This window comes from Stylophora pistillata, chromosome 6 (assembly GCF_964205215.1).
Source record: "Stylophora pistillata chromosome 6, jaStyPist1.2, whole genome shotgun sequence".
In the NCBI taxonomy this organism is placed as follows: domain Eukaryota; kingdom Metazoa; phylum Cnidaria; class Anthozoa; order Scleractinia; family Pocilloporidae; genus Stylophora; species Stylophora pistillata.
In genome coordinates, this window is record NC_142524.1 from 36,907,949 (window position 1) to 36,921,326 (window position 13,378).

The window sequence follows — 13,378 nt, forward strand, 5'->3', positions numbered from 1 at the left end:
CTTGCGACTTAGCTGCGACTTTCTTGCTACTTTCTTGCGACTTAGCTGCGACTTTCTTGCTACTTTCTTGCGACTTAGCTGCGACTTTCTTGCTACTTTCTTGCGACTTAGCTGCGACTTTCTCGCTACTTTCTTGCGACTTAGCTGCGACTTTCTTGCTACTTTCTTGCGACTTAGCTGCGACTTTCTTGCTACTTTCTTGCGACTTAGCTGCGACTTTCTTGTTACTTTCTTGCGACTTACCTGCGACTTTCTTGCTACTTTCTTGCGACTTATCTGCGACTTGCTACTTTCTTGCGACTTAGCTGCTACTTTCCTGCTACTTTCTTGCGACTTATCTGCGACTTGCTACTTTCTTGTGACTTAGCTGCGACTTTCTTGCTACTTTCTTGCGACTTAGCTGCGACTTTCTTGCTACTTTCTTGCGACTTAGCTGCCTGGCTACCTAGCTGGGCCGAGTGGGACGCAGGCTAGGTTGCATTGCCGATAAAAAACATGGATTCTCTAGAAGAACAGCTAGTTCCGGAGGTCCGAACCAGGTATTTTGACACTTTCTCCTGTCATTCGTTCAAATTAGAAATGCTGAAGGTACAAAAACTTATATTTGGCTTCATTCTCTTTAGATTTTCATTTTTTAAAAAGAAAAACGTGGGATTAAAGATGGCGTTTGCCAACAGTTTAAAGACGAAAGGGTAAGAATTCATTACGAACCGTTTCCTGTACTGGACTCGAGATTGTGGCGCACTTAAACTTGATATCTCAGATTGTCTTTTTACACTTTCCTTACCTTCTTGTTACGTCTGGTTTACATTCGAGAAACCTTTAATCATTTAACTTCAAGATGGGACGGTTATTTGTGCTTCACTGGGAATAGTTTTGACCCTTTTCATAAATGGCTGCCAATTAAATGTTTTTTTTAAGTATTAAAACTAGCCAGACTAACCTCGGTTTTGCGTTTATAATTTGAAAGAAATTTTACTCCCAAACGAGTTTAGTGAAGTTAATTTCATGGCATACAAAATAATTTCTATATTGGTAGCTATTTATCATTCCTTGAATCCAAGGTAACTGATTTGGAAATAATTGGGTGAGAAAAAAAAAGTTTTTTTTAAATTTAATTGCTTCCAAATTGGACAAGCATGTAGTCCTTTACCCACTAATTTATGTAACATTCCAAAGTAGATGAACTTGATGTAGGGCAAACGTTGGGCCTGATATATGGCATGTACATGTTGAACATGATATACGGCAAATGTTGCTTGTATACATATGGAATTTCTCTTCTTGTATTAAACTCAAGATCTTACTTGTTTACTGCTTGATATATTAAGTTGGACACTTGCAGAGAAATTCCATATAAACTCAAGATCTTATTTGTTTGCTGTACATGATATATTGAGTTGAGCACTTCTATATCTGTGTACATCCATGTATTATTCTATAGTATCTGTTGCCATTTTTTCCTTTTTGTGTTTCTTATCTTGGGAAATATACCCATAGGACCTGCAAGTATTTTATGTATTTTTCTTCACAGTTTACGTATTCGTATTACACCTCAAGTGGCTTATTTTACTTGACTAGTTTGACTCCATACTATTCTCTAAGATAAACTCATTTTTCCTTACTACAGATGGACTTTACAGCTGTGAGGATGGCAACAGATGGAGATTTGCAAGCTCTTGGTTCGGTTTGCGGGGGCGACATACTTGCACTGAGATAATAAGGATAATGCTGCTCATTGCAATAGGGGATTAATTATTCTTTTCTTTTTATACATGTCATTCATGTGTACTCTGATAGGTTGTGTTAACATAACACTTTTAAAACAGAATGGAAAATAGTTCGTTACCTGCTATTTACTTTGCTGTTCTACCTTGTTGAGTTCATAGATTTCGAATAACCAGGCCAGATGATATCTTTACAATACACTGTACTGTAAAGAGTGTGAATAGTGGGTCAGGCAATTTCTCTCCCCCACAGGTGTGTAGTTTATGAATGAAAATAATCCGTTCTTAGTGTCAAGAGTTTAAGTTCCTTTCCACATTTAGAAAACATGTTGGAAACAGAGAAGAAATAAAGTTGATTTCAAATAGCATTTTTAATTTATTTACTTGTGTGGCTCGGTATCCAGCTACAAAATGATAGCGGCATTAGATCTGACCAACAATAAATACCTTGCAATGTACATTTGGCCACACTGAATATTTACGAACCTAACATAGCTCCTTAACTAACTGCATACAAAGCTTTGTTTTTGAGTGTACCAGAAACACTGCTCATGCTGGGTAGCCTGTGAACAGGAATGAAATTCAACCATTCTTCTATGGTATGGCATTAATATGGTCCAGTAGATCTAAGTAGAGTTGGAGAGCTTCCTCTGCTGTTGTAGCTGGCTCTAGACCTTCATCCTCCATGATTAGATCGCAGAGCTCTTTACAGTAGGGACATCCTTTCGCTTGTGGTTGCTCGGCACACGTATCCTGTGCGATTTCGATTTCGTCGATGTCAACTGGAGTCATGTAATCTTGACTCTCAGCTGATGCTGGAACGAAGTAGAGTACATCTGGCTTTCCCGACGGAGATTCCACATTGCTAGACGGTCGAATTCGGTGAACATTCCATTCCAGTGCAGCTCTGTGTAGTTCACTTTGTGTGACATCCATGAAACAGAACTTCAGGCATTCGCGGTGTATTATATCATCATCGTGATACAAACCAGAATCTCTCAAGTCCTTAAAAAATGTAATCCACCATTCTGCACATTCTTGCCTCAAACGTCCCCACCATGCTTCAATTCTTTGGTTTGCTGTAGATTTCCCATACATGAAACTTTTATCACCTGCAAAGTCGTCACTCATGGACGGCCGAAAGAAACGCTGAATAGCTGCTAAGTTCCTGTTCTCAGATCCCCTATCTCCACGTACAATCCTTGCCGTACCTCCTAACTGTCTTGCATAGTCTAAGAAATATTGAGCTACTATACGAGGGTCGTTGTTCGAAGATGCAACCTCCAGCCATAGGATCCTTCGACTAAAACCATCAATTGCACCATGAATGCAGAATCCAAACGGTTTTAGTTTGTTGTAGCCGTCAATGTGCCATAAGTAATTTGGTCCTTTACACCTGTAAATTCGTCGTCGTAGTCTATGCTGTGACCTATGCTCCACCCCTTCAGGATCAAAAACCCTCAAAACATGTCGAACGACTTCCCTCGTAGTAACAAGACCGTGCTGATTGATGAGTCTCTGATGCATTGCTCGATATCCGAGAAGGCTTCCACTCCCCTTGAGTTCCTCCTTGACTGCTTCTACCACCTCATTCAAATTACTTCGACGCCGACGTCTTGTACATCCCAATCGTCTGAGTATTCTTTTCAATTGTCTTAACGAGATCCTGATACCATGTACACTTACGAGAAATAATGCAATTTCAGGTGCAGTAAGCCCAAGATTGAAGTAGTCCTTGATTATCTCGTCGCGCATTACTGCATTCTTCCTTATTGCCGGAGAGTAAGATGGAAGCACTACCAGCGATGTAGAGCACACCGAAATGAAAGTGAAAACGGCGAAAAACTTCATAGCTATACTGTAAAGCCAAGGCAAAACAGACTACCTATTGTTTACAGGAGTCTACGTTGTTTCAAATAAAACAACCTAGCCGGCTGATGCACCAGGCAGCTAAGTCGCAAGAAAGTAGCAGGAAAGTCGCAGCTAAGTCGCAAGAAAGTAGCAAGAAAGTCGCAGCTAAGTCGCAAGAAAGTAGCAAGAAAGTCGCAGCTAAGTCGCAAGAAAGTCGCAGCTAAGTCGCAAGAAAGTAGCAAGAAAGTCGCAGCTAAGTCGCAAGAAAGTCGCAGCTAAGTCGCAAGAAAGTAGCAAGAAAGTCGCAGCTAAGTCGCAAGAAAGTAGCAGCTAAGTCGCAAATGAAAAAAAAGAGAGAGGAAAGTGTATGTCCCTTTGAAGCCACCGTACCTTTGAAGCCACCGTAGGAGAGGCGACTTTTAGGGACTTTAAGATCCACTACGGCGAGGCTCTGGTACGGCAAAAGTGTGAAAGATTACTTCCGGTGACGTCACTACTTACAGTTCGAGCAAGGTGTCCTGCCGTAGCACGGCTGTCTGATGCGGGAAACATGGCGAGTTGACGGAGTGTTCACTACGTGAGTAAACTATTGTATTTTTATCGGATCTTTTATCGTTAGAATGGAAAGGGGGCATAAAAACGTTAATTTGTACTATATTTTAAAATAATATGGGTTTTATGACGTTCTTTTAGCAAAAAAAACTTGCTGGAAGTGTTCCGAAAGATGGACAAGTCAGACAAGCACACATCGCAAGCATTGTAAGTTCGAAGTTGTTTTTACTTTTGCTCACTTCTAGTCTCTAAAACACTGACGTTTAAGCGAAGTTCCATGCAACTTAGTGTAGAACGGGTGACTGCTGGAATATAGGCTGACTTGGTTTGAAAGAGAAAACTGTTTTTCTTTCGATTTTGTTCATTTTCTGTCGATTTAAGCTCAAGCTTACAGCTGAGTGAAATCACTTGACTTGGTTGTTGAGTTTGCCCCTCTTTCAGAGCTTTATGATGATAGGCAGTATTTCTCTCTTGAAATTTGCTCCTGAATAATGACAAAAACTTTGTTAGAACACATTAGCATTCATAGAACATTTTTTATTTTAAGGGCTTAAGATAAGGTAAACCAATTTTTCACCTTCTGGTGGGATGCTTTGAAACTACAGATGCACTCTTTAGCAAATCTAGGCGCCAGTATATGTAAGCTGATGGAAACTCAAGGATATCTTGAAGTCGTGAGGGAAGTTTTTCTCCTGATCTGAAAAAAAAAAGTCGTAAAGCTAAAACAAATGTACGCATAATTGTTGACAATGTATCAGACTCAATGTCAAACCCAGCATTTCCACTTGTAACTTAGAAGAGACATTCTACTTTTGCATCTAAGCAGAGGAAAACTTTATGCTTATTTCAGTTTTACCCAATAGCTTTGGTTAAAAATTTAATCCTCATTTTGAAAAGAAGTCGTGCTGGTTAATGCCCAGATAGATGATGACATTCTTTATTTTTCCAGAAATTCCAGTGTCACAGGTTACTGTTCTTTTTTCCTACTCACAAGAGCACTTGATTTCTATTCTATTATTTTTATTAGGAAGTCAATGCAATGGACAAGAGAGCATGATATCCTTCTTTGCTGAGAAGTCCTTGCCCTAGAAGTTTACAAACACAAAAAGGGAACCAACGAGGCAGGGCGACTGTGGGATGAAATTGCCAAGAATCTTGGAGGGTGCCAAACTGTCAGATTTAAATCTAATTTATCTCAGCAGGCCGTCAGGGAGAGATTTAACCTTATTCAAGGCAGATTCAAAGAAAATGAAAAGACAGAATTGGCTGCATCTGGAATCTCTGTACCAGAACAAGATGAGCTTGATTTACTTCTTGAGGATATAACAGAGAGAGAAAGAGATGGTATTGCAAAAGCTAATGAAAAGAAAGGTCAAGAGAGGGCCACAGCAGAGGATATTAGAAACCAAGCTTTGGAACGGATGGGGCAAACAAAGAAACGAAAATCTGAAGATGGCCAAGAGTCAAAGGAAAGAAAATCCAGGAGAAGCAGTAATGAGGCTCTCCAGTTTATGCAGGAGAAGGCCAAATCAGACATGACTAAGAGAGGAAGAGCTTAAGATAAGGAAAAAAGAAGAAGAGACAAAAGCTGCTCAGTTCACAACAATGTTCACTCAGCAGCAATCCGTCTTGCAGGCAATGGCCCAACAGCAAGCTCAACAGCAACAACATAATCAACACATGCAGATGTTAATGGCACAGCAAAGTCAGGCATTGATCTCTGTCTTAGAAAAACTCTTGCAAAAAGAGTGACTCAAAAGAGTCTGGGATTTTTTTAAGAACAGTTCACTTTCACTGCATTTGAGTTTTATAGCAAGAGGTGTTAGATTAAAAGGGATGTGAAATCACGTACTCCATGTATGATTGTTATCAGCAAATTTGTGTTTTGGAGGCAGGTACAGGACTGTATTTGAAAGGTGGTTCAGTTTGGATGTGCATGGAAGGTAATCAGAATGTGCCTTTATTTTATATTTGTCTTTTTTTAAAAAAAAGGTTAACTGGCTGTGTTCCGTAAACAATTGAATGAAAAAAATGTTTCTCCTATAGGACATGCAAATTGTTGTGTTACTAGTTCAATTTTCTTTTCATGGGGACAAGGAGTAAGGGCTTGTTCACACCAGTTGAGCAAGCACAACTGCAATAATACCCAACTTTGACATCTCTAAATTGTGACTCAGGCTTGGGCACAAGCACAAAAAACTTAAGACATTGCATTCTCCTTGTGCTTACACTTTCCTTTTGTAACTGAAATGCACTAATGTAGGGGCAAGTAATATAAAAACTATTGATTTTAGGGTTGTGCTTCCTTCGGGCTGATTCACCCTTGTTGAGAACTTGAATCTAGTGGCTCTGCTTATGTCCTAGTGAGAGCTAAGGTTAATAGTGTCATGGCATATGCAATTCTGAAGATACACCTATCTGGAAAGTCTAAGTATGTGAAGAACAAGGTGGGGTGCACAAAAGATATGGCTTTTGCTTTCATAAATAACCTTGAATTCAAGTACTTTTGAGATTTTCCATGAATTCAAGGGTCTTATGCAAAATAAGTTTCAAGGTCAGGAGGATCACACAGGAAAAAATCTGAGGTTGTGTTTCCATATAGACATGTTAGCCCATTTCTAAGAATAGCACTAACAATGTACATTTTCCCCACACTACTCAGTCCCAACTTTAAGTTCTTCTTAAAGTCCAGAAACTTGAAGTAACTTATTATGTCTCCAAACAGCCACTCCACACTTGTTCTCACTCTACTCATAGCAGTATTGTAAGCTTCCATCTGTGGGGTTAAAGCTCCATTTTTAAATGGACATTGAAGGTGTACACTAATGGGGTAGGCAGGATCCCCGTAAATACAAAGTGGTTGTCCAGCCAGGCTGAAGGCATACTGATTGAGGTCACGCAATAGGCCAGAATCAGCCAGCATACCTGCATCATGCTTTCTGCCCTCTGCAACAAAATTCATGGAGGCACTGTTAAAGTTCAGTCAGATAAGTGAAACCAAAGTCTTATAACATTTTCTTGAAAGAATATCGAAGCATTGAGGGTCTCAAAGGAATAGTTCATTTTTCTTGAAACTATGACAATTCAGGGAAAAATCAAACTATTCATTTGCTTATTCATATATTATGAAATATTGAAATTATTAAAGGAAACATGCTTTTCTCTGGAAATAGTCAGCTTGGCTATGAGAGTGAAATGTTTTTATAAGAGGGTGTTTTAATTTCTCATGAAAAAGCAGTTGTATGTTTCCAAGAAGTCTTATTCCATGCAATTTCCTACGATGAAAGGGAAAAACAAACCACTTTGGCAGTTGCCTCCTCACCCTGACCCCATATTCAATTTTCTAAAGAAAAAGCAACTTACCAACAGGGCCATACATATTTGCAATCATTCCATTTGGGGTAACAACAGACTGAAACTTGATTCCATGGACACGTTTGTGTCCATTGTAAAGCAACCTCTGGTTAAGAGTGCCGGGCCTACAAACAGGGCGAACTGTCCCATCAACAAAACCAAAACAGTTATCAAGTGGGCTTCCTTTTCGGTGAACAACTTCAGCAAATCTTTCAAGATTGGCTTGGCTTAGCAGCTGATGATTCCACTGCAGAATGCGCTGACTGTGAACTTGATAAATATAATCTAAAACTTGATTAGTTATCATGCACAATACAGGAACGGGCTTAGCGAACAAGTGGACCATGTCACTGTATCGGCAAGGGTAACACAACCGCTTCAAAAGCATACACAATCCTTCGGTTCCGTCACAAATTGTCCCTTGGTGACAACTTATAACAGCAGGAATCCGTAAAGCCCGAGAAAGTCTTGGGATGTCTGCTTTCTTGAACCGAAATTCGGACAAACATTCAGCTTCGGTCAGGTTTTCGAGGTCGAAACGTGGATACAACTCACACGGCAAGTCCAGGTTTTGTGGGTTGTAAAGGTCGTATAGTAAGAGAAATTCGGCGTCATCGAGGACATTCATGTCATAATAGAGCATTATAAGCTCTCTCAATTCTTTCCAAGAGACCTTTTTTTCTAAACAAACATACAAACATACATACAACAAAAAAACTTGGAGCAGAGTTTTATTTGTTTATATCGAGTTCGACTTCGCCGTAGTACACAAAACTTAATCACTTTGAGTTTGGCGGGAGACGGCGTAGTCGGCCCAGTCTCTTTCGGTTGCATCAGCCGTACCAGAGCCTCGCCGTACTGGATCTTAAAGTCCCTATTGTACTGGGCGGCTACCTGTAGCGCCATTCGCTCTTGTCGGCGTTTTTCTATTAGGGGATACGACAGCAAGAACCCACAGCACTGAAAAACCGCAGCCAAAGAGGCAAGCGCAAGGAAAATTGAATTTACCGCCAAAATACTTCGTTTGTCCGCCATTTTAATTGTTTTGTACTTAGCGACCGCGCAGTTATCTCCCTTGGTGCCAAATTCAATAATCGCGATAGCCCTGCGGACAAGACTTTGCATGTAAAGGGGGGCTATCTTTTACCCCTTCTAGAAGGATGACCCTCCTAAGGGGGTCACTCTATCTCCAAGTAAACAGGCCCTAAGAGATGTAAGAAATTAACGCGAATTAAAACAATTAACACGAAAGTATGGATATCATATCAGATACCTTTCACACGTGACTTTCAAGTAACACGTGTCATAAATTATGATCTGTTATCAAATTTTCATGATGAAAACACTAACCTTGTAAAACTGCAGAATCGACAAAAAGCGGCCTTTTCATGTTCCACTGCGCTTGTGTATTGATTGAGTAAGCTTTACTGCCTTCTGCGCCTGTGGCTAGTCTGCACAGCTTAAGATCAATAGATGACCCTATTCCCCGCTTCTCAGCTTCGGCCTTGAGGCCCGCGTGTTCAACAATATGCCTTTTCAGGGCATCAAGGGAACTATGTTCTCTTTTCAGGGGAATTCTGATCCTTTCCTTTCCCCCAAGAAATCTGAAAGATCCAGGAGATTTGGGATCAACGAAGTAGACAACCGCTTCTAAAACACGAAAAGGCTCTTCGCTGACTTCGCTCTTCGACATTGTGAGTCGTGAGAAATGAAGACAAGACGTCAGGCAATGAATGATCTGAAGACCTGATCGTTGGTGTCAAAGGTCGCATCAGCTTTATTTTTGGATGAACGGGTCATGCGAAACCGTATTGTTTGGTCACGGAAGCTGAAGAAAACAGACACGGCGATCTCCTGGAGAGTTCCTTTGTGGGGTCTTCGTAGCCGTTCACGGAAAAAAGGGCCGTTTTCGTGTTTGTTATCACGGGTATCGGAAAATTATTTCTCTGTTTCACGTATCACGACAATCATATCATTCACGGTTCACGAATTTTAAAACTTTTAGATTACGGATCACAGAAAATAAATTAGTCCGATCACGTTTCACGTGAAACCCCCTTACGGCCCCTCCTCACTCTTGTGGTCGAGAACTGCTCCCGGTGGACGAAGCCCCTATGACTGCACTTGTTAAAGAGGAAAACTAGTTCTGCAAATACAAGTTTACACATTTGTATTTTGAAATATCACTTTTGGTGTTTATCCCTGCAGTTACCACGTACAATTCGTGCTATTATTTGTTTAATACACTACAATCCTCGGGGGGCCAAGTTGAATTCCTGGGCGAATTTGGTGTACTGTTGTACCCTCCTTCAGGCGTTACTTGGCAAAACCATTGCACTTCGGCTTTGTTAAGTATAGTTGTTTGGCCATTGCACTGACCGTGGCCGAGGACGCCCTATAAAAAAAGCAAAAAAAAGGAAACCGACTAATACTGAAAAGAATATGAATCTAGCAGCCATTTCGGGTCTATAGTTTCGTTTTAGATCCAAAATTCAAGAAGGAAGCTTTTTGTATCTTTATTTTGTAAATCCTTTGTAAAAATTAAGATGTGTTTCTTCTCCTCAGGATTAAGTGAGAAAAGAGTGACAAATGCTTTCTGGAATGGAGAGCTGGAAGCTGAACTAAGAGAAAGAAAGGCACTTGACATGTTCTGGATGATGTTTGTTGATGCTGACAGAGAGGCAATCATGGCTCACATTGACAAGCTTAGAGCCCAGGCAAATTATTCACATCCTCGTGGAGACTGCACTGAAGACTGTAATGCTAGAGGTGATGAATGGCAATGTAAACTGTTCCCTCTTTTTGCAGTTGTTTTTTTCCCAAACCTTCATTTTGCATGAAATGTAGTTTCCTATTAATGCTGAAACCAGAGGAGCCAATAGCAGATTGGATTGGAGGATTTTCTAAGTCATTTCTAAATACAATCTGTGATTAGGAATGACTCTTTCATTATTATTTTGAAAGGATGTGGTAAGCTTTGGGTTGCAGACGGGTAGTGGAAGTTGATGTTCGCACATTGTATGATGAAGAGAAAGGTGCAAGCCCTAATGTTTATTTTCTGATTCATATCATTAAGAGTTGAAATCCTTGTTTTCACTCATCCACCTTCAATATTTTTGAGAAAGGTCAACAAAAAGTGTTTTACATTACTCTCTGGGGATTTGATTATCATATTTTTTTCTCTTCTTTAAGCTTTTTCACTTTTCTTTTAAAAGAAAATACATCACATTCATAGTTTAAAATTTGTTGTAAATTACTATGTTCACTTTCTTATTGAACTGCATTTGTTTTGTTGCTATTTAAAAATAACAATAAATTTCATAGATGCATAAAATTTTGAAGGACCAGTGTGAAAAAAATCTGATGGGGTCAGGGTTTGGATGAATCAGTTTGGACTCTAATGGATTCTGATATTATGAATGTGCTTCCACTGAATGTGATTTCAGTTATGTTCGCTATGGAGCCCTTATATTTGAGAATGGCACACTTTTTAAAACATTTGACAATTTAATAATAATCATTTGGTCATTACTGTTGAATCTCCTTTTTTTTAACATTTTTTCATTAGAATGTTATCAATGGACTTCCCCTGGTAAATTATCCTGATGTCTGCACTGCTGCCCATGTCCATGGAATGGCATTTTGCCAGGAACATTTAGATTTTCTTTCCTCCAGGCATCCAAGTATTCCTTCTGATATTAGAGGCTTTTTAAAACATTGTGGTGTTTTAAAGGATGCAAGTGCTGTTGAAGGTAAGTGGTGATTTACATTCGGATGTTTACGATTCATTTCTTCATGTCATCAACTTCGCATGAAGGATGAATAGATGTTCCTTAATTTTCTTGTGCAACCATTTTCATCTTTTCCTGCTATACCAAATGAAAAATCAAAAATATGTTTCGATAAAAGATCCGACATGTTACCCTTTTGATATGTGGGTTGCCAGACAGTGCAAATAATTGTACTTGCTAACTGATAGAAGAGGTTGAGTATCAGATGACTCAAGTTGAAGGTTCCCAAAGTATTTGTGTGAGCAATCTTCTTAGCTAGAGGGTCATGTTGATATTGGTCAGTACATGTTATTTCACTCTCATGTCTGGTAATTGCTGTATGCAATTTCAATTCTGGGCAGTGCTTTTTAGCACTACTTCCTTCCAGTTAAAATGCGAGCACTCACTTATTCATATACTTATTCGTATTTTTTACTTCTCAGTTGCCGACAATATCACCCTAACCACTGATGAAACTAAAAAGGTAGAATCTGTGGTAGACTCCATTTTGGATACTGCAAGTACACCTGTAGGTCAATCAGCAGTGTTATCCCAAGGTAAACCTATCCCCTAGGCCCTCCATAAGTTTGCCTATTCATTTCCAATTGTGCATATTTAACTTTTTGTACAGCTGAAATGTTTCTGAAATTGTAAAGGCATCACCCATGACAAGTTTGAAAGCAATGCAGCTTTAATTGAAAAAATTTTGTTTTTAGTGTGTCGTTTTTAAGTGCACGACTCCTGTTATCTTTGACTTCTCCCTGAGCCTGTTGATGTCAAACATATTCCACATTGTAGGTTAAGGGCTGCATAATGGTTTTGAAATCGTATAAATAGGATTGCCTTTTTATGATATGCTACCATACCATGTTTCATTAGCTTTTAGTTACATTTGAAGTGCCAAAAGAAAAAAAACTCATTTTTTCTTGCTCACACAACAGGAAATGAAGAGATTTTATCTCAACCTACCTCGGCTGCATTACTAGCTGACTGTGCAGAGGAAACACCAACATCTTGTAATAAAGAAACTGGTGAAAAAAAACGCCTGCAGAAATGGTCCCGTGGACATTTTTTTATTGTTCGAGGCAGTGGATTTATTGACAAATGGAATCCCCTTTTCCGGTATGCGAACCTTGGTTAATCTTCTTTCACTATATATATAGCTGTTTTGAAATGTTGCCCTTTCCGCTTACATATATATGTATGATTTGAGTCATGTTTCCCCGGACAATTTTCTTTTTAATGATAATATCACCTTTTGCAGGTGCAGATCGATTGTCAAGTTAAAGATAAATAGACGCAAACATATCACATTAAAAATGTTGCTACTGCTTTGACTTAATTTGCAGAGTTGATTTGATTCATCTTTGAGCCAGTCAAGCAGAGTTTGCATTTTATGTACTTTAACTCAGGTGTACATTTCTCTTACCTGTACTTATACAGTTAAACATGTAAAATTGGACCTCAGTGTAGGTTTAGCCATGCCTATGATTATTGAAATGAGTCATGAAAATGTTGTTATCTAATATGCTAGACTCTCCATTAAGTTAAACCAGAGGTATCAATTTTATTTAATGTTTTCTTATGAAGGGTTATATATTTATTTCATGCCAACAGGGCGGAGAGTCCATCACAAGCATTTTTGATAATAATTAATTGGCTCTTAATCGTTTTGAAGGCCTTATCACCATCTTCTTGGGGTGATATATACTTGGCATACGACAACATGTGTCATGTTGATGGCATGAAAGCTGCGTCCAAACCATTGCCACTTAACCACCACCATTTGACAAAATGTGGTCTGGAATAAACAAACTCATAGATAGTTTGCACCTCAAGAACCATAGAGATCCACAGTGCAAGACAAAGTACAATCCAGCCCAACTGAAGGAGGAGTTACCAAATGTTAACACTATGGCAGCAGAGCAGACCTTTGTTTGGCTTTCCCGTTTCTGTAATCATATGTGATTCAACATGTATATTCACTTCTATATTATGCAAACCTCATTACACTTTGCCTTTTCCTTAAAACATGTCTTTTGACAACCAGTTTAATAAGAAAGCTCTGTAAAGATGAGGCAAATTGAAAGCTAATGAAGGAACCAAATTACTATATTGCTAATA

At 39.2% G+C, this 13,378-nt stretch overlaps 3 protein-coding genes, 1 long non-coding RNA gene and 1 pseudogene across 6 annotated transcripts; 3 read left to right on the top strand and 2 right to left on the bottom strand.

Annotated features, from left to right (window-relative positions):
* The first annotated feature begins 233 nt into the window (after positions 1-233).
* Positions 234-2,095, top strand: LOC148729695 (uncharacterized). Its single transcript, XR_015988863.1, has 3 exons — positions 234-539; positions 624-692; positions 1,631-2,095. It is a non-coding gene; the product is annotated as an uncharacterized LOC148729695 (long non-coding RNA).
* A 135-nt stretch (positions 2,096-2,230) lies between these two features.
* LOC148729696 (uncharacterized) lies at positions 2,231-3,578 on the bottom strand. The gene has a single exon (XM_088725182.1). The coding sequence runs from the start codon at positions 3,576-3,578 to the stop codon at positions 2,322-2,324; it is 1,257 nt and encodes a 418-aa protein (XP_088581308.1). The 3' UTR covers positions 2,231-2,321.
* A 430-nt stretch (positions 3,579-4,008) lies between these two features.
* On the top strand, positions 4,009-7,337 carry LOC148729697 (uncharacterized; annotated as a pseudogene). Its single transcript, XR_015988938.1, has 3 exons — positions 4,009-4,155; positions 4,272-4,337; positions 5,158-7,337. The product of XR_015988938.1 is annotated as an uncharacterized LOC148729697 (transcript).
* LOC148729698 (uncharacterized) lies at positions 6,149-8,230 on the bottom strand. The gene is made up of 2 exons (XM_088725746.1): positions 7,494-8,230; positions 6,149-7,076 (listed from the first exon to the last, which is right to left on the bottom strand). The coding sequence occupies exons 1-2, from the start codon at positions 8,125-8,127 to the stop codon at positions 6,664-6,666; spliced, it is 1,047 nt and encodes a 348-aa protein (XP_088581872.1). The 5' UTR covers positions 8,128-8,230; the 3' UTR covers positions 6,149-6,663.
* Positions 8,231-9,719: 1,489 nt separating this feature from the next.
* On the top strand, positions 9,720-13,285 carry LOC148729699 (uncharacterized). 2 transcript variants are annotated; one of them, XM_088725748.1, is made up of 6 exons: positions 9,722-10,253; positions 10,449-10,519; positions 11,053-11,236; positions 11,698-11,811; positions 12,196-12,376; positions 12,872-13,285. In XM_088725748.1, the coding sequence occupies exons 2-6, from the start codon at positions 10,490-10,492 to the stop codon at positions 13,062-13,064; spliced, it is 702 nt and encodes a 233-aa protein (XP_088581874.1). In that variant the 5' UTR covers positions 9,722-10,253; positions 10,449-10,489; the 3' UTR covers positions 13,065-13,285. The 2 variants fall into 2 exon arrangements, with proteins under 2 accessions (XP_088581873.1, XP_088581874.1); XM_088725747.1 differs by lacking the exon at positions 10,449-10,519 and having other exon boundaries at positions 9,720-10,253.
* Positions 13,286-13,378: the final 93 nt, after the last annotated feature.